Genomic DNA, 18749 nt, shown 5'->3' with positions numbered 1-18749 from the left:
CCTATCACAGGACTTGCATTTCACTGGCTACGCTTCCTCAGAGATCTATAGCAAACAGAAAGAACCAAGGCCATGAGCTCTGCTGTGAGCTGAGGTAGCACAAAATGAATCAAATGAAGGTGTCTAATGATGACTACAATGTAAAGGAATATTTCTTTAGGAATACATTAAAAAACATTGACCTGAATGTATGAATGGGTGACACAGGGCGACAGAAGAAGGGTTTTACTTTCTGCAGAAGGCAATAGCACCGTACGCTACAACTCCTACAACAGCCACTAAAGCAGCGCCTCCAAACAGCCGCTTGGAGGAGCTCTGAGGTTTGGTAGTCTTTGGTAGAGGTGAGGGCTGTGGCTCCAACTTTTCTACCTCTGCTTCAGAGGCTTCAGTAGAAAGTTCCTCCACATCAGAGAGGGGAATATGTGAGAATTTTAGCTGCTCAGGACTCTGTGTTGGAGGCTCCACCATAATGGGTGCGAGGATGAATGGAGGGTGGAGCCCTTCTGTGCTGTAAGGCTCTTCAACTTCAGAGGTTGTAGTTGAGGGGACAGGGGTGGATGTAGTGGAAGGTGGGTGCAGCCTGACGATAGGTAGAGGAGGCAGGGCCATCGGGGGGACGACCTGCATGAACTCTGCGGGCACTTTCTCCCTTTGAGGCTCCTCTGCTGACACCAGGAGCCCCTCAGTTTCTGGAGCCTGGAGGTCCTTTGCCTCCTCCCTCATTTCAACCAGCTCCTTCTCCCCACCCAGCACACTCAACACACTGGACTGCAGCTCATCCTCTTCCTCCACTTCCTCCTCTGCTGCCTCCTCTGCCTCTTCGAGCATCTCAACCTCCTCCCGCTCCAGGTGGACCATGTCTGAGTTAGAGGAGTGGTTCTCCTCCCCGGCCTGAACTGCCCCATCACTGCTGTCTAGGCTCTTAGTGTCCTCGGGGTCCATGTCACCCATTGTGGACCACGACTCTGCCAGGAGGCTCTCACTCTGCCATGGTCCAGGGCTCTCTGTGTGGGTCAGGGGTAGAGCAGCAGGGCTGGGGCTGAGGGAGCTGGCTTCCCTGCCTCCTCCATCCCCCTGCCTGGACTCAGCTGGGGCCTTACCCTCCAGAATGAAGGCTGGTGGCTACGGAGAGAAAATGAGCAGATTATGAGAGCTGGATTATGTGTTTCCACCCTCTTTTAATAATCAATTGTTCTGTTTCTGAAGGTTATAATCCATTTGCTCTGCAAAACAAACTGATCCTTCACATGTGAATAAAAATTTTTGACTTTCTCATTATTTTACAAACGAACAAGGCTAACTAATCCACAATGGTCTGAACAGTCATCATTCAAACTTTCGTGCTTTCAGTGGAACTTTATGCAGTTGCTTTTATGCTGCACAATGAAAGAAGAAGCCTACACATTGGAGGTTACAGGTAAAAATATGCAACATGCTCATTTATCATCAGGTCTGTGATCTCGGTGACGTCAGCAGGGCTGTGGTTGGAAAATATTGCTCACTTGCCGCTCTGTATTGCTGCACTTCTGTGCCTATCTATGGCTCCGACCTGCATATCTTACTATGTTTAGGCACCATATACATCTCCATCTGTCTCCCTGGAGTGGAAGCTATTCCAGTGATTTCAAGTGACGTGGGAGCTGGGACATGGGCACACACTCTTTTTCCAATATTTTAACTTACTGAGATATAAAAATGGACCACAAGAGTTCAAATTCTGATCAGAATTTTTTCCCCTGGTTACTGACAACAACTGTGCCCATGGTGGGCTGCATGCAAAAAATCAAGGTGACCCTCCTAACCCCTTGTGCCACGTCTGAGTTTTGATTGCAGAAAGTATTCATACCCACGCCAGGCCCAGAATAGATACTCTCAACACTTGCTCCTCACTATCTGAAACACTGTATCACGTTCACAACATATTGCCTGTCTGTGTTTTCCCTGGTTGCAGACAAATGTCCTTTAACAGAGTGAAACACTGTCTGAACTTCTGCTGGTTATAGCTACACAATACTGGTTCTTTTAAATTTGTGAAATCATGTCTAAGGTCAACTTCCAGTTTGGGGAGTTGACCCTACTGAGGCAATGGCTTATTCACTGGTGGCATGAAATACATTTAAACATAACCATGAATGAACGAATGAATGACAAAGGACTTCCTGTCTCTTCTTTTTTTTGAAAATTCCTCTTTCATTCTTTGAAATTATTTTTCTTAATTTCTTTCCTGCACAAACTGTTCTATTAAGAAATGTTCAAGGTATTTCTCCACAACTTTGAAAATGCACATTTCAATACAAAAAAAATAAAAATAAGATAAAATCACCTTATTGTACCTCATAAAAAAAATAAAAACAATAAAAAATAATAATAATAATAATAATAATAACAATAACAATAAAAAAAAAAATAATAATAATAATAATAATAATAATAATAATAACAATAACAATAAAAAAAAAAATAATAATAATAATAATAATAATAATGCTTATAATAATGATAAAAAATCAGCAGAGACCCTGGAAAATAATAAGGGTCTGGTATCTCAGGGTTTCACCTGCAGTGGCCAATCAGAATTCAAGAAGGGCCCATGTCACCCCTGACCTCTGGACTCACTCAGCCCTGATGGTGTCCCTAATTTATCCTGAAAATGACCAAAATTCTAACAGAAACAGCTTCTAAACAACTGCTCCTCTCTTCATCTGCAGCACTTGTTACTAAGAGTGTTCAACAACAGAAGAGAGAACAAAATTAAGGAGCCAGATTTGACTTAATGATTTCCATATTAACATTGATTTAGTTAATATAGTTGATTGAGTTTGTGGGTAAGTAATAAAAGAAGTGGGGTAAGTAAGTTTTAAAGTAAGAAAGGATGTAAGAAGTGGGGTAAATATGTAAGATAAAAGGTTGTGAGTTAAGGAAGTAAGGGGATAAGGAGTTAGGTAAGAAAGTAAGTAAGAAAGCATGTTGGATGAAGGTAAGTAAGTGTGTAAGTAAGGAAGTAAGCAAGTAAGCAAGTAAGTTAGTAAGTATGTGGGTAAGGAGTGAGGTAACATGTAAGAAAGTAGGGAGTGATGTGAGCAAGCAAGGATGCAAGAAGTGAGGTAACTAAGTTAGTGTGTACATGTGTAGGTAAGGAAGTAGGGAGGAAAGGAGTGAGGAAAGTGTGTAAGGAGGTTCAGAGTGTGGAAAGGAAGTATGTTAATGGGTTACTAATCAAGGAGGCAAGGAGTGTGGTAAGGTAGTTAGGACGCAAGGAGTGAGGTAAGTCAGTTATTGAGAAAGTAAGTGAGGAAGTGGGGAAGTTGGCAAGTTAGTGAGTTAGAAAGGAGGTAAGGAAGTAAGGAGACATATATTGTAAGTCAGTTATTGAGAAAGTAAGTTAGGGGGTAGGTAAGTAAGCAAGTTATTGAGTCAGAAAGGAGATAAGGAGTGAGGAGGGAAGAAGAAAGTAAATTAATAGGTAAATATATCATTAAATACCTAAAAACCTAACCAGAAAACAACCACATCTTTAAAGCACAATGCATTGTGGGTCCAAAGTGAATCTTTGGTTTAATAACTTTTCTACGATTTCATAGCTACGTTTATTTACCCAGAAGTCTTTGTTGCTTGTATATTTTATGATTTTGATGTCAGATTTTTAAAATGTGGTTTCCAAAAAGAGCCTCTTTTAAGCTTTAATTCTTAAATCCTGTTTTACTCTAAATGACAAAACATGTTCTCAGCATATGCTAGGAAAAGAAAAACTTGTGGGATCACTAAAAGTTTATCAGGTTGTTTCTTATCTTACAGAATCTGCTGCAGGATAAAAGTTTGCATTTTTGACTGTATTTCAGTTTGCTTCCAGATGAGACTGCAGCATAACTGTGAAGTTTTGAATATGAATGTCCTCCCTCCCCATACACAGCGCTTAATGTTGGCAAAGTTGTTGCAAAAGCAAACATTCCCTGCGCCTGTTATGCAACAACTTTTTTATGCAATAAACCTTCTCACTCTGAGTCAAGCAGCTGAATAGAATCAATAAAAAGGCTTATGAAGCCATGATCCCACAGTTCCAGTTCAGAGTGCATTTATAGAGCTAAATCACCTCAGTAGTAACAAGTTGAGTGTGTTTCCTTAAAATCCTCACTTCACCCCTGTAGTGATCAGACCTTATCAGACACTACCAGACGTCACTGATGTAAAGACACTTCTTGCCTTATTGCCTGCCCATGCTGAGCATCCTGTTGACTCTTCAGCCTTCTTTCCAATTTACACCGAGACTTTAAAGCATTTATGTCTTCTCACACATTAATCAAACTTTTGCACTGTTGGATCCTCCTCTGCTTCACCGGCCTACTTCAGTAATTGGATTCCCAATGATCCAATCGCAGCAGACACAGACTGTTGCTGAGGTGACTGATCGAAGAGATTTAAAGCATTCTTTCAGAGCTAATCAGACACCACATTTTGAAAATGTCAGTGTTAAGTGTACAAGTTAGAGGGGGTAGGTTAAGAGTAGAAAACATGGGACTATCTCTGTTTTCTTTTAAGTGAGATTTGCCCTTGACAACATCAGAGTGACCCATAATGACCCCTGTAGCACTGATATGTTCGCAGATAAGACACTTTCAACAAAGAGAGGCACACAGAAGCCAAAAAAATTAGATCACAGTCTTGATTTAAGACACACTTAACATTCTCCCCCTTCTTTGTCTTAAAACTTCATGACATTTAGAAACTATATGAAAAGTCCCGCATACCTGCGTCCTCTTGGCGCAGTGCTGAAGGAGCTGTCAGGAGAGAAGATCAAAGGGAGATGTGTGCTCAAACTCGAAGCCACAAAACAACGGGAAGGCAGAAAAGCATGCTGGAGCTGCCACAGGAGTAACAAGGTGGACAAGCTGTGCAAAAATCTCTCCCTCCCTCTCTTCCTCCCTCCCTCCCCCACTTTTTCTCACCCTCCCCTCCTCCCAAATCCATGACATAACACTTGGCTGGAGAGCAGTCAATGGTGACTTTGCTGTGAGACAGATAATAAATAAAAGAGAACAAATCTTCTGAGTTAGTCTCTAGTCTGTGTGTCTTTGGGGTCAACAGGCATCAGGTGTACTGTGTTTCATCCATGTGAACAATAATCTGTGAAGTTTAGTAATCACAGTCCAAAAAGCAGATTATCAGTGAGTCCTCAGTGTGGCACCGGGTGGAAAACGTGTGTCAGTCTGGGAGAGGAGCTATTTCTAAAGCTGGACGTTTCAAGTTCTACTTCCCTCTGCTGGAGAGACACGTTACCAGACTGGAAACTATGCCAGGAGGGTTTACTGAGGTAAACAGCGGCTACAACCAGTCAGCTTAAAACCTTTGACCTGACCTTCTGCCATCTGCCCAGTGACACCATGTGATTCATTATTTGTTTCATGTTGCCTCCTCCATTTTGTCCTGGACACTCTCTATGCTGTATTTAACTTTGTGGATCAGTTGTTCTGTGTGTTTGGTGCTTTGAAAATACACCTGAGGCACACTTCAACTGCAGGGAAAGAGTCAGGGTTAAAAATAGCACAGTTCAGAGTTTTTAGTTACAACAGCAAAATGCTGAATTCACATGTGGAGCAAATTCAAGGTAAGATAGTGTCAAAACAAACAAAAAACAAAAGAACTTCATTCAAGTTTGGCTTTTAGGATTTTTTTCATACAAAATCCCATCGTAATGCTCAGACACTATTAAACTTGTGTTTTATGTTTTCAAATACTACTGTGGAAAGAGTTAAAGTAAACAATTAAGACTGTTTCACATGAGCATAGTTACCCACTGTCAAAAGGACATAAGTCTTGCCAAGCTGTGCTCGCAACAAAATAAATCCAAGAAACAGTTTTTAGCAGTGAAAAGAAAAGATCTTGTTTTACACTGCCAAACTTTGCCAGTTAGTTTCATGTTTTCTTAGTCAAATTTCTGTAATATCAGGCTGTCTGTAGAAAGAGAGAAATAGCATTTGGAAACAACTGATTTTTGTTGTAATCCAATTTAGAAGTGTAGATAATGAACAATCAAATACATGAAGAAGACTATTTTGATATAACTAAGTTATCACAAGGCCTTTGAATAAAAAAAAAATATATATTTTTTTTTACGAATTGATAAATACAATAGTTTAGATACGGAAACAATTGGGTCAACAATTTCTAACAAGGTAAATGGGAAACGAATGATTAAACTATATATTTACATAACGTCAAAGCAAAAGCAAAATTATCTCATGTCAAAGACAATTTGACGTTCTGTTTCTTAATACCCGAAACATATGGATAATATTGTCAGACTACCTTGAATTCGGTCATTATTTTCCTATTTTTGTCCCTTTTTACACTACGATAAGCTCGTCTACCATCTCGCACCCGATTGGCTGCTTTACCGGAAGTAAACATCATGTGACGCTGCAAATCAGCTGATCCTCCGTAGACATCTTTACGAGTCACGACTGCAGCGATTAATTCATACCTCTTCGTCTGGGATTTTGAGGTATTTAATCCACCTTGTAACGTTAGAAATACCAAATTTAAATACCAGTGTTTTCATCTTTGATTTATTTCATCTTTTTATGTGTTAAATTGTGCTTTGTTTGCTTTTTCGTCGCAGGCCCAAGCCGATCTTTGACAGCTGCAACCATGGCGCTCAGCGATGCCGATGTACAGAAGCAGGTAATGAAGCGTTTTCACCTTGAATAATGACATTTATCACCATTTTTAATTCTGGTAATGTATGAAGACATTTTAAGTGTGTAAGAAATCGTTTTATGACGCAGCGAAAATTCCAGTAGCTGCTAAATTTCCTCGAAATGTGTGTGTCAAACCTGAATGACATTGAAAGAGATGCACTTAGTTAGCATCTAAATTAACAGCAAAATTAGCCAAAACACCAACTGTAGGTGTAAGTAAAGTGGAATTTGTACATAAAAATGAGTAAGGGCTGAATAAGCTGTCCGTTTTGGTTCAGAGTACTGTGATACAGAGGATCATATTCCATGATGGTCACATGATGAACACATGCCAGGGCCTGATGAGGAACTTAAAGTGAGCCACTGTCTGGACACTACAGTCCACTAGAAAACACTTAAAATGACCTCCAGGAAAGCGACTCATGTAAAGCTTCAAAAGAAAACAGTATATATCTGAAAGATGTGGGGTTAGTGTTTGTGGCATGTACAAAAACATTCCACACTGCAGTGACAGATTGAGATCACAGCAGGGTGTGGAATAAGTTTGGGGTTTCGTTGTGATAAAGATGTCCCTTACCAAAGTGTTCAAGAGAGATTCAAGCTAAAAAATGAAGTCCCGTGCTTTCGAATGGCAAAAAATGCTCTTACTGTACGTTTTTAATGAAAAGTGAGTCTAATTTTTTCATAAATGTGTCTTCTTCCTCTTTCCAGATCAAGCACATGATGGCCTTCATTGAACAGGAGGCCAATGAGAAGGCAGAAGAAATTGATGCAAAGGTATAAACACATGAAGTTATCTGACAGTAATAGAAAAACTACTACAACCTCCAGTACGTACTCAGTAGTTTAGAAATACTTCACCACAAGCAAAATGTCTAAGATGTGGAGAGTTAGACTTGAAGGTGCAAAAACAGGGAAAATCACAGTTTTTATTTAATCTTCTATTCAAACAGGCACTGCCCTGACGTCACAATCCTCACAGCTTATGCACAAGGATAAACAAAACAATTAAAGATGTTTTAGAGCAAACATACACTAACACTATAACCAAACAAAACAGACACTTCTACCTACACAAAACACTTCCCAAATGATTTATAGAACAGTTGAAAATTATCCTCATCAGAAGATGTGTGAGTGCCCACTAGAGGGCAGTAAAGCACAACAAGAAATACTGACAAAAATGAGGGTCCTTTTTTAGATTTTCCTTTTGCATTTTTTTAACACAATTTGATTAGATATGTTGAAATTTTGTATTTGAAGACCCTATCTGTGTGATCTTGTTTTGATGTTTTTAAAGTATTTTGTCCGTCTCTGACAAATTGATTGATCACGAGTGAAACATGGCTTGTGCCTCAGCTGTATCTACATTTTTGAACAAAACTGAATAAAAAAAGTTTAAGAATTTGCTGTATTTTTTGTATTAAACAGAAAACACTGATTCCACATTAAATGAACCGTGTCTCCTCCTGTAGGCTGAGGAAGAGTTCAACATTGAGAAAGGTCGCCTGGTGCAGACTCAGAGGCTGAAGATAATGGAGTACTACGAGAAGAAGGAGAAGCAGATCGAGCAGCAGAAGAAAATGTGAGTCATGGAGACAAATCACAGAACACGTGGAGTCCTCCTTTTTTAAGAACAAAGAAATATCTGTATGCATGACACTGAGTTTCCCTAATTTTATTTAGTTGCTTCTTCTCACAATGACTCTGTTGTAACCTGGCCCCAAACTGTCTCCAGTGTTTCCGCATGGACAGAGATAGTCATCTAAATTGACCCAATGTGTTTGTGATTTGTCCATGTCACAGCCAAATGTCTAACCTGATGAACCAGGCTCGACTGAAGGTGCTGAAGGCCCGTGATGATATGATCTCGGTGAGGAGCAGTGCTTTTATCTGTTCTTACTGACTGTTCTTCTCAGAGTTGAATTTTGAAACACTCCTCTGCTGGGAAAAAAAACAAGCATTGTGTGAATGTGTGATTTCAGGACATGCTGAATGAGGCCCGCCAGCGGCTCGGCAATGTTGCAAAAGACCAGTCCAGGTATCCCGCTCTGTTGGACGGACTGATCTTGCAGGTTTGTTAAATTCTTGCTCCTACTGTATCTTATTTGATTTGCAGACCTTGTGTGTTCTTATGCAATAAGGGAAAAATTGAGCTGAAAGATAGAGGATCTTAGGGGCTAGTCAGTAATGTACATATATCATTAAACTAAAGCGAAGAAATGTGGCAACACATGATGGGTTATACTCATACCCGAAATAGAAAAAGAAAATTAAAGCCACAAAAATGATAATGCTGCTTCTCAGTGACAAAAAGAGAAAAATAGGCCACCAATATAAAGACTAACTCTACACAGTAATTTATGAGGAAAACATCCATTGATATAGGGATGGTATTAGATACAGAGATTGATTTTAGGCTGCTCAGAAGCCCCCTTTTTTTTTTTTGCAACCTCCCTTTTTTATTTACATTGTTTTTTATAAGCTTTTATTTTTGAGGACAGGACGGTGGATAGAGCAGGAAATGGAGTGACACGAGAAAGTGGGGTCCAGGTTGGACTAAAACTGGGGCCAACTGTTCGAGGGCTTAACACAGTGTTAGGCCATATCAGCATGTGCATGAGCACGCTGAGCCTTTTTGTAAATAAATAAATAAATACGTAGGGTATATTGGGTTTACATGTCTGAGACTAATTCAACAAGAGATGAGACAAACCAATTTGTACGCAAGGTATACCAAATTTCAAACTCACTAAAAGTCCCTCACAAAAGCTTTATTTATTTTTCCTAAGAAAAAAAGTAAAAGAAAGAAAGAAAAAGGATTTTTTTCATTATCCCTTATATTTTACAACAGTTTTTTTTTCTCAGAAGCACTGAAACATTCTCTTTCAAAACTAAGAGATGCTTTTGCACAGCTGATTTATGTAATTTATTCCATTCTTGTATTTCATAACTTTATTTTATCAGACAATTCAGCAGAGGTAACAAGGTCAACAATTCCTTAATTTGATACAACACCTGAAAGAAATATTTTATCTTTAAATGTGTAGTCATTTTAAAGCTCCTGCTTTAAGATAAAACTTAATTGAGCCTCAGGGGGGAATTATTTGGTTACTGTTTGTTGCTCTACTAAGAACTGTTACTACTTTTGTTTCTGTGAATGAGCTGTACTTCACATATGAGCAAAGAGGAGTCTGTGACAGTAGAATTACTGATTGTCGTGTCATTATCTGTCATCCTAACAGGGATTTTATCAGCTTCTGGAGCCTAAAGTGACCATCCGCTGCCGTAAACAGGACGTGCAGTTGGTACAGGTAAGCTTTTTGTTTAATGCATCCTCAGAACTGCAAGTCTTTTTGTCCTTTTTCTCAGACAATTTTGCTCAAAACGTCAACAAACTTTGATACAGCAAAGGTCTTTATGCTTTTAATCTACCTTTGACTCGTATCTTGGCTTTTCGTCCCTCCCAGGCCTCAATCCAGAGGAACATTCCCATCTATAAAGCAGCTGTGAAGAACAACCTGGAGGTCCGCATTGACCAGGACAATTTCATCCCTGCGGACGTGTAAGCTGCGTAACATTTGACACAAATTAGATTTACTCTGTCTAAATGAATCATATTTTTTTAAGTCACATCTTTTTTTTTGTGTGTGTTTCCATCAGTTCCGGAGGTGTTGAGATCTATAACGCTGACGGGAAGATTAAGGTGTCAAACACCCTGGAGAGCAGACTGGACCTTATGGCTCAGCAGGTAGGAATCAATAAAGTTAAAGTGACAGTAATAATGTCAGTGAAGCTTTCATTTGTATTTGAGATTCTGCAAGTGAAAGTTTAATTAATTCCTTTATTTTTCACCTGAATTCTTTTTTTTTTAGGTTTTATTGTTAAGTTCTGTTGTCATGGTGTTCTTCCGAGTTTCCTTGTCGAATTAAAGTTAAAAAAATTGTAAGGAAACTCTACCAGAACAAACGACCAAAGGTCATAAATTCAATCAAGTGTTGTCTGAGGAATGCTGTTGTGACAAAAGAAGCTTCTGACCAAACTAGATTAAAGACACGCTCGTGATAGTTGAACTTTTAAGTCTTGGTTTGTCACAAGATTGAGTGTTTTTCTGAATTGTGTTTGTTTCTCACTTTATTAAGTTGGAGAGTGTTTGCCATGTAAGCAGAGTGTTGATAAAACACATCAGTAAGAAAGTGAAACAAAAGCTTCACATAAATGAAACCATCAATGGTTCAAAATTATGGAACCCCAAAAGATTTATAAATAAAGAAATAAAAAAAACCATTTTGAATAAAATACATATGGCCATTAAATTGTAAAGTACAGCAATATTATTATAAAATGCATTTTATAATTCTTTACTATGGAACTGTTTTAATTAACTATTTCATAGTGGTTTTTTTTTTTAACAATTTCATACTTTTAAATATGATGACTGCTTATTTATTTTAAATGCCTTTATAAAATAAATAAATTTATGAAGTCAATTTTTATTTCATAATGTCATTTTTCAGTATAATGACTTGGTCTGTCAATCATTTTATAAGAGCTTGGAAAATAAATAAAAAGTCTTTATTTAAAATTGTTAAGATAATCATTATAAAACACTTAATTATAATAATTTTATATTAAAGAATAATAAAAAATATTTGTTTTAATAATATTGCCTTAATTTGAAATTTAATGGCCATATTATATATTTGTCTGTTATTTATCAAAATGGCATTTATTTCAAAAATGTAATCATGAATCTTTTGATGTTCCATAAAAAATATATTTTAAAGCTCCTGTAATTTTTTAAACAGTTATGAAGTAGACTGAAATTAATATGAATGTGTCTTCATGGTTTACAAGTGGAAACAAAACCATCAGCATTAGGATGGACTCTTTCTATGTGGTTATTTTTGATGTCTCTTATCTCTTAGTTTGAAATATTCTGGTGTGAGTAAATAAGTCAGCACAGAGAAAATAGGGTGCTTTTCGTACAATTAGTTATTTCTATACCTGTAGTTTTTTAGATTTTAACCTACATAAACATATTCAACTTTTTAAAATGGTGACTTTATTGGGCATATTTTGGTGAAGTCAACAGAGAAAACCATTCACCCTTCTGATAAGCCATGTGTTTCTGTGTTTGCAGATGATGCCTGAAATCCGAGTGGCTCTCTTCGGTGCCAACCCAAACCGCAAGTTTATGGACTGAACACCTGCGCTGTATCAGAGAAATAAACTCCATCTTTTATTTTTTATTCTGTCTTATGAAAGAAGTCATTCCTCTGTCTGTGAAATAACTGATGTGAAAGAGACTCATTGTTGTGTGGTGTATTGCTGTATTTTTCTGTGCATCAAGGGACTTCGCAGGAGCTGCAACTCAACATTACAGATGTGCATCACATGTTCTGCACAGCTGTAATGACACGTTTACTCCACTGCTTCTCCTTTGCAGGGTCTCAGTTTACACCGGTTGGTCAGGAGCGACAGGATTGGTTGGTTGCTTGACATGTTGTCCTCTTATTGGATTAGATTTCATTACAAAGACAACAGCTTTCCACTGTTTCCCATTTTCAAAGCTCACTACCCCACATTACAAGTTGTATGGGGCGTTGTGTTGATGATGGTTATCTGCTTCCACCACTCTCAAAGGATAAAAAACAACACCCCTGTAACAAAACTGAAGGGCAGACATGACCTTGCAGGGTTAATTTATTGATGTTACATCATTATTCTGACATGTATTAAACACGTGGGAGTTATCATTCCAAAGGATGTACTGTATGTATATGAGGTTTCCTGAATAAATTATACATGTGTTTTTTTTTTCTCGTTTTTTTTGTTCTTTTCTTTTGTTGATTGTGTTTCAAACTGAATATGTTATATTGTGGAAAAGTAAAACCTAATAAATTATAAATCATTAGTATCATTTCCTGCTTCTTTTTTGTGAGAGATGTCCGGTTTTCACTCCATTTCACAACACTGGCCATTCATGCTTGATCCATTAGTTTATCACATGGTATCTGTCAGACAAAAATGCTCCAACTATCCTCCTCCTGCGAGTATTATGCTGACAGGCCAGGCTGAAAGCGGAAGTTTGTGTGGAAAACAAGCAGAGCCTTTTGAGAGACAGCAGAGCTAGGACATCGGAACCAATACTCTTGTGAGTATAATGTTTTTTAAAGTAGTTAGATCTGCCTCTGAGATTTCTGTGTCCTTGTTTAGTTTTGGTTAAAGATAAGCGGGTTGTTAAGCTCTTCACTCCAGTTATCTTGGGGTTATTTTGAAAGCAAAGTAGTCAAGTTAGGACTTCTGAATGGGCTTAGTCAGCACCATAATGCAAGGCGAGCAGCATGCTGTCGTGTTGATAACCTTAGAACAAGTCTGCCAAATCTATTTACCTTTTAAAAGAGGTTAAAGCAGCATTTCCTACAAGCAGGAAAAACTATAATTTGTCAACAGAGTACATCTAACAGAGTGTGTCATTCTTTTCAGAAGTAAATGCAGTGGTCTTGCTCTTGAGACGGGTGTGATCATGTTCTAGCACCATCCTGTGGCTTCAAGAACATGGTGCACTCACTACTCCAGGCTGTGGTCACTTATGTGTCCCTCCTCTGGTTTGTAAGAGTGATTGATGCGATGCCTGATCCCGCTCAGAGACAGCTACTGATGCGCCAGGAGGCATCTCGACAGACTGGGGGCAGAGTGACTCTGACACCAGCAGAACAGAGGATAGATGCTTATCTTCATCAATTAAAGGAGCAAGAAATGAGAGCTGCTCCATTTCCACCTGCTGTTCACTTTTTTAAAGCAAAGCATCTCATCGAAAAAAGCTCCATCTTTAAGCTGCTGCAGAAGATGCCTAAAGGTCAGAAAACAAGCCACTGCTTTGATTTTTGCACATAAAAGTGTAACAAGATTGTTGCAGGTGTTTATAGGTTACAAGCAAATAGATGAATACATTTAGACGTACACTGATAATTATTTGCTGTCGTTCTGATTAAATTATAGGTTTGTAAGCAAGTATATAATCAAAACTTATTTGATTAAGTTTCGATTAAGTAAAAACTTAATCAAATAAATTATTTTTCAAAAAGGGTACTTCATGAAGTACCTAAGTATGTACTCTAACATGTTTATACTTGATATCATACCTAAAAATGTGCATACTAGAACAAGGACATAAGTATGCACTAGTACAAGTACATACTTGAGTATGTACTTTAGCAGACCGTAACGACGTATGTACTTGAACAATTAACACTACACAAGCACTTTCTTATGTATGAGTACAAAAGAACAAGTAAATATTTGTAAAGTAGATACCAAAACAAGTACTTTCTTAATCATATATATGAAGACATACATACTTAGGTACTTATTTGATCAAATATTTATTTGAACAAGAGAGGACTTTATTGGGTATGTACTTGAACACTGCATAATTAAGTAAATAGATGAACCAATGTTTATCTAAATATCTACCTAAAAAGGAATGCACTTAATTGAGTATGTTTTTATTTAATTGTGTACATGTGTGTATCTGATTACATTCATACCTAAAAAAGTATGTGCATGTTCAAGTGTGTCCTTTTTCCAAGTATGCGGGAAATTAAGTACTCAAATCGTGTGTATAAAACCTATTGAGTCAAGGTTTTATGGAAGAAAAGTTATGTTGGTTCAAACTCAGTATTCTTTTTTCTGTATTTTTTTTTTTTACGATTTATTTTGGGAAATTTTCCCCAAATTCTTTTTAGTTTAAGATTAACCATCAGTCATCATGTTTTAAATATTGTCTTTAGTATGTTAGAATTATATATGTACACGTTAGTGGATCGTTTAAAAGTTACATTATTACCTTAAATATTTTTTTGTTATAAGGCCCAGTGTACCAGCCTGAATTTGAACTTTTATGTACTTCTTTTGGTTACAGGTGCCGCTCTCCACATCCACAAGTCCACTCTAGTCAGTGTTGATTGGCTGGTAACAAATGCCACCTACAGACCAAACTGCTACATATGCTTCACTTGGGACAACTCAGTCCGTTTCTTCTTCTCTGACCGTCAGCCTTTCCCACGATGGGACTGCTTTTACTGGCAGCTACTTGAGACTTTGAGAGCAAAAATAGGAGACCCCACTGGCTTTGATAAAAGGTAGAGTAAGACAATATCATCTCCTGATCATTTAAATAAAAACATAACTGAAAACTTAACCTGGAAATTTATTTCTGGATAGTTTAATGCAGCACCTCACATTGTTCACTGAAGACCCGGAAGGGGAGTATCCAAACCAGGACATCGTTTGGGAGAAATTTGAGAAAGCATTTATTGCAGCTGCAGGGCTGATCACACACACACCTGTACTGAGGGACTACTTCTACAGGGGACTAGAGGAGCTTCAGCATGATAACATCATGTATCTAGAACTGAGAAGCGGCCTCTCGAAGGTAAAGGGTTGTTTTGGTTATTCACATCCTTCAAGGTTAGGTTTTATTTCTAGATTCTGATAAATCAATCAAATTCTATGTTTCAGACATATGAGCTTGATGGGACCATTCACGACAAAGCCTGGACGTTGAACATCTTCCAAGAAGTGATTAAGAAATTCAAAGCAGACCATCCAGACTTTCTTGGAGCTCGTATCATAATTTCTGTAAACAGGTAAATTTTAGCAGGAAAGAGACCCCAAGAAGTCACATTTGGTCTCGGTTTGGACTAGAGTTAGGATTGGGGTTTGTTTTATGTTTCTGTTTATTACTAATTTCAGGGCTTTGGGAGTATCTGAGGTCAAGGACGCAGTGAAAGAGGCCATTCAGCTCCAAAAGAACTTTCCAGATGTTGTTGCTGGATTTGATATGGTGAGACATAATTTGTCTTGTTAGATCTCTAATTTGGTTATAATCATAAACTCTTGTTCAGTGAAGTTATTGGTCTCGTTGCTATGATAGTTTAATTTGATTTGTTTCAAGAGCTGTTTGGTTAATGTTGACTTTGGTGCCCCCTGTGGGCCAAAGCAGTACCTGTCCTCTCTTTGCTGTTATCTTATGTATGTTGCTAAGTACCATTTTTTAAAAAAGGTAAATCATTCATCAAGAATTTATATACTGATGAATGTAAAAAAGGGTGTTTGAGTATGTTCCTGAAAAAGTATGTACTGAAGTATGTACTTGTTCAATCAAGCATACAGATATTCATTTTGGCTGACATCTACTCTCCTGGGGTGATTTAAAGGAACAAAAAATATCAAAAACAAACATTTTTCAGATATTCTTTCTTGTGTTTTTGAAAGTTATTTAGAAGCATCACTATTTATTTCATCCAGCATTTTCATAACCACTATAAACTCCACACAGGAGCTTGAAATAGGATGGTTCTATCTATATAACAGAGGTGAAGGGTAACTAAAATTCACCTGCAAGAAAAAAAAAACTTCAAAACCACGAAGTAAGACTTTGTAAGTTCACTAATTTAAAGAAGATTGACTGGTTTCCAGGTTGGAAGGGAGGACAGTGGTAGGACTCTTTGGTACTTCAGGGAGGCTCTTTCCCTGCCCGCTGATCTGGGTGTCACACTACCATACTTCTTTCACGCTGGCGAGACAGGTGGGTGAATCCAAAGAGCTCAGATACTTCATTTTTTTAAAACAGACTGTATTATTAAACTCCACTGTGTGTGTTTATTTGCAGATGATGAAGGCACCGATGTGGATCAAAATATTCTTGACGCCCTTCTGTTCAACACCACACGCATCGGACATGGCTATGCTTTGGCACACCATCCACTTGCGAAAGAAATTTCCAGGAAAAGAAATGTGGCTGTGGAACTGTGCCCCATCTCAAACCAGGTCAGAAAAACTGCAGTAAGCTCCTTTTTTTTTCTGCAAGTCACGTGGGCTAGCTACACTGCAAAAAAACTGAAATCTTATCAAGTGTTTTACTTGGTAAGAGCCACATTCAACTGGTCAGCCCAGAAAAACATATTGTTTCAAGTTTCAAGTGTCTTTTAAAGGCAAAAATGAGGTCTGAATTGCTTGTATGTAACAAGTAAAATATATCCGCTAAGGAAACAAGAAAAGTTTGCCTGAAAATTTGCTTGAAACTAGAATAATGTCTTAATAAAAGTGACTTTTCTCTTGTGCCATTGGTAGATTTAAAAAAACAACAACAAAAAAAAACTTTTAGCAAGTAATTCAGACCTCATTTTTGTCTTTAAATAACACAAGAGAAAAACAAGAGAAACAAGAAAAGAAGATACAAACACTTAAGATTCAGTTTTTTTGCAATGTATCACCACAAGTCCAGCAAGGTAAGAAATGATGGGAATTAAAATTTTTCATTAGGCCTGATTTTTCACGTTTTTTAAAAATTTATTTATTGCAAAGAATATTTCGTTTTTTGTTATTAACAAATAAATAAAGAAATAAGATTCTGGGTCTTCACACACTCATTACCAGGTTGTGATCAACCTCTAACCTGCAGGTGCTGAAGCTGGTATCGGACCTTCGGAACCATCCTGCAGCTGTGCTGATGTCTGAGGGCCACCCGTTGGTGATCAGCTCTGATGACCCATCTATGTTCGGTACCACCGGACTCTCCTACGATTTCTATGAAGCCTTTGTTGGCATCGGAGGGTTAAAAACTAACCTGGGCACTCTGAAGGAGCTCGCTGCAAACTCTATCAAGTAAGATTCATGATTCTTTGCTGTGGTTAGTTTCATGTTGTAATGCAAACTGGGCAAGCTGTGTATTCATTGAGGAGTGTGAGGAGGAAAATTAACGTGAAGATCTCATAAAGATAAGAAGAATTTTTCAGACAGGTGCAGGGATTTCTACAACATATGAGTATGAAGCAGTTTGATAATCAGCACGTTTTAAATGGACATACAGCATTGTTGCTTTAGACTTATGTTAAAACATAGGAAAGCATAAATCATTTTTTTAAATTACTCATATTCAAAAAACAAACACACACACATACACATTGAAAAAAAAAAAACTCATGAAAGTTTTCTTCTATCTACAGGTACAGCTCACTGCCAGCTCACCTGAAAGAAACAGGTCTGGCCTTGTGGCAGAAACAATGGGACGCCTTCATCAGTTCTAACCAATGATGACAAATTCCCCTTCTGGATCCTGTTTGACTTGAATCACACTTGTAACAGAATTAAACATAAATTAACACCTACAGTCCAAAAGCAGCCTTCATTTAAACTCTTTGTAGGATCTTTGAGGGAAAAAAAGGTAGAAATAAGTTTAGAAATGACAACTTCTGATAGACCTGATGTCAGGATGGGGAAGTTTTTGTATTCAAACAAAAAGCAAAGTGGGACCTCATATTTTTAGTGATATTGGTCAACCACTCAAATATTTAGGGTAAGATTCAGAACACTGTTTCACTCACAGTTAAAGCAGCCTATACCAGTCTGGGTGGAGATGAAGTCCACAGGCTTACACATACACACACACACACATGAAATAACATGGCACACACACAACCTCAGGCCTAACGCCTTCTTTGGCTCTGTTGCGGTTCAGCTGCTGAGGGTTGATGCGCATGCGCCCAAGTGAGGCTGCGAGCGCGCCCTTCAGTGTCTGTGCAATGACATATGAGCAGGTCTTTGAGGATTTTTTGTTTGTTGTTCATGTGCTTTATATGCAGAGGTGTTTTTTTTCTTAATCTCAAATTATGCCCTCATCTTCGACAGCATAGTCTGAAATTGACTCTTGTTTTTTTCTCTACATGCCTGCATCCCTTTTCTCACCTGAATGGGGGCGCTGCTGCCCCCCAGTTCTCCCACTCTTATCCTTCCCCTCTGTCTGTCACTGTATGTTCTGAGACGGGATGTAACTGAAATGTAATTTCGTTGCTCTAAAACAAGGGTCTTCAACCTGCGGCTCTGGAGCCTCGTGCGGCTCTTTGACTCCTTTGCAGTGGCTCCTTCTGTCAATAAAGCCTGCCACCGCTCTACCTCCACCCCTACAACATCAACAGCCCACCAACTTTCCATGCACCTGTGGCTAACCTCAAGTTTTACAACCCTGGGAAGATAACTAAATCTACA

At 38.2% G+C, this 18749-nt stretch overlaps 3 protein-coding genes across 3 annotated transcripts; 2 read left to right on the top strand and 1 right to left on the bottom strand.

Moving 5' to 3' along the window:
* Positions 1–225: 225 nt before the first annotated feature.
* Positions 226–4819, bottom strand: LOC141810923 (uncharacterized). The gene is made up of 2 exons (XM_074698787.1): positions 4746–4819; positions 226–1122 (listed from the first exon to the last, which is right to left on the bottom strand). The coding sequence occupies exon 2, from the start codon at positions 949–951 to the stop codon at positions 226–228; it is 726 nt and encodes a 241-aa protein (XP_074554888.1). The 5' UTR covers positions 952–1122; positions 4746–4819.
* Positions 4820–6359: 1540 nt separating this feature from the next.
* atp6v1e1b (ATPase H+ transporting V1 subunit E1b) lies at positions 6360–12612 on the top strand. Its single transcript, XM_074698231.1, has 10 exons — positions 6360–6499; positions 6617–6678; positions 7407–7472; positions 8171–8280; positions 8502–8568; positions 8681–8770; positions 9941–10009; positions 10166–10260; positions 10359–10446; positions 11839–12612. Exons 2-10 carry the CDS (start codon positions 6646–6648, stop codon positions 11899–11901), a joined length of 681 nt encoding a protein of 226 aa, XP_074554332.1. The 5' UTR covers positions 6360–6499; positions 6617–6645; the 3' UTR covers positions 11902–12612.
* Positions 12613–12815: 203 nt separating this feature from the next.
* ada2b (adenosine deaminase 2b) lies at positions 12816–18053 on the top strand. The gene is made up of 10 exons (XM_074698536.1): positions 12816–12852; positions 13185–13557; positions 14623–14842; positions 14925–15135; positions 15222–15349; positions 15456–15546; positions 16182–16290; positions 16375–16532; positions 17167–17369; positions 17711–18053. The coding sequence occupies exons 2-10, from the start codon at positions 13257–13259 to the stop codon at positions 17796–17798; spliced, it is 1509 nt and encodes a 502-aa protein (XP_074554637.1). The 5' UTR covers positions 12816–12852; positions 13185–13256; the 3' UTR covers positions 17799–18053.
* Positions 18054–18749: the final 696 nt, after the last annotated feature.

The sequence above is a fragment of the Halichoeres trimaculatus genome, unplaced genomic scaffold (assembly GCF_033239565.1).
Source record: "Halichoeres trimaculatus isolate MK-OKI-2021-1 unplaced genomic scaffold, fHalTri1.1 fHalTri1_scaffold_21, whole genome shotgun sequence".
Classification (NCBI taxonomy): domain Eukaryota; kingdom Metazoa; phylum Chordata; class Actinopteri; order Labriformes; family Labridae; genus Halichoeres; species Halichoeres trimaculatus.
The sequence above is the reverse complement of the archived record's forward strand: the minus strand, read 5'-3'. Positions and strand labels throughout refer to the sequence as shown.

Coding starts and splice junctions, on each gene's coding strand:
- LOC141810923 (XM_074698787.1), bottom strand. CDS start 951: ATGGGTGACATGGACCCCGAGGACACTAAGAGCCTAGACAGCAGTGAT.
- atp6v1e1b (XM_074698231.1), top strand. CDS start 6,646: ATGGCGCTCAGCGATGCCGATGTACAGAAGCAG. Junction 7,473..8,170: donor CAGAAGAAATTGATGCAAAG/GTATAAACACAT, acceptor CTCCTCCTGTAG/GCTGAGGAAGAGTTCAACAT. Junction 10,261..10,358: donor AATTTCATCCCTGCGGACGT/GTAAGCTGCGTA, acceptor TGTTTCCATCAG/TTCCGGAGGTGTTGAGATCT.
- ada2b (XM_074698536.1), top strand. CDS start 13,257: ATGGTGCACTCACTACTCCAGGCTGTGGTCACTTATGTGTCCCTCCTC. Junction 14,843..14,924: donor CCCACTGGCTTTGATAAAAG/GTAGAGTAAGAC, acceptor ATTTCTGGATAG/TTTAATGCAGCACCTCACAT. Junction 15,136..15,221: donor TGAGAAGCGGCCTCTCGAAG/GTAAAGGGTTGT, acceptor TCTATGTTTCAG/ACATATGAGCTTGATGGGAC.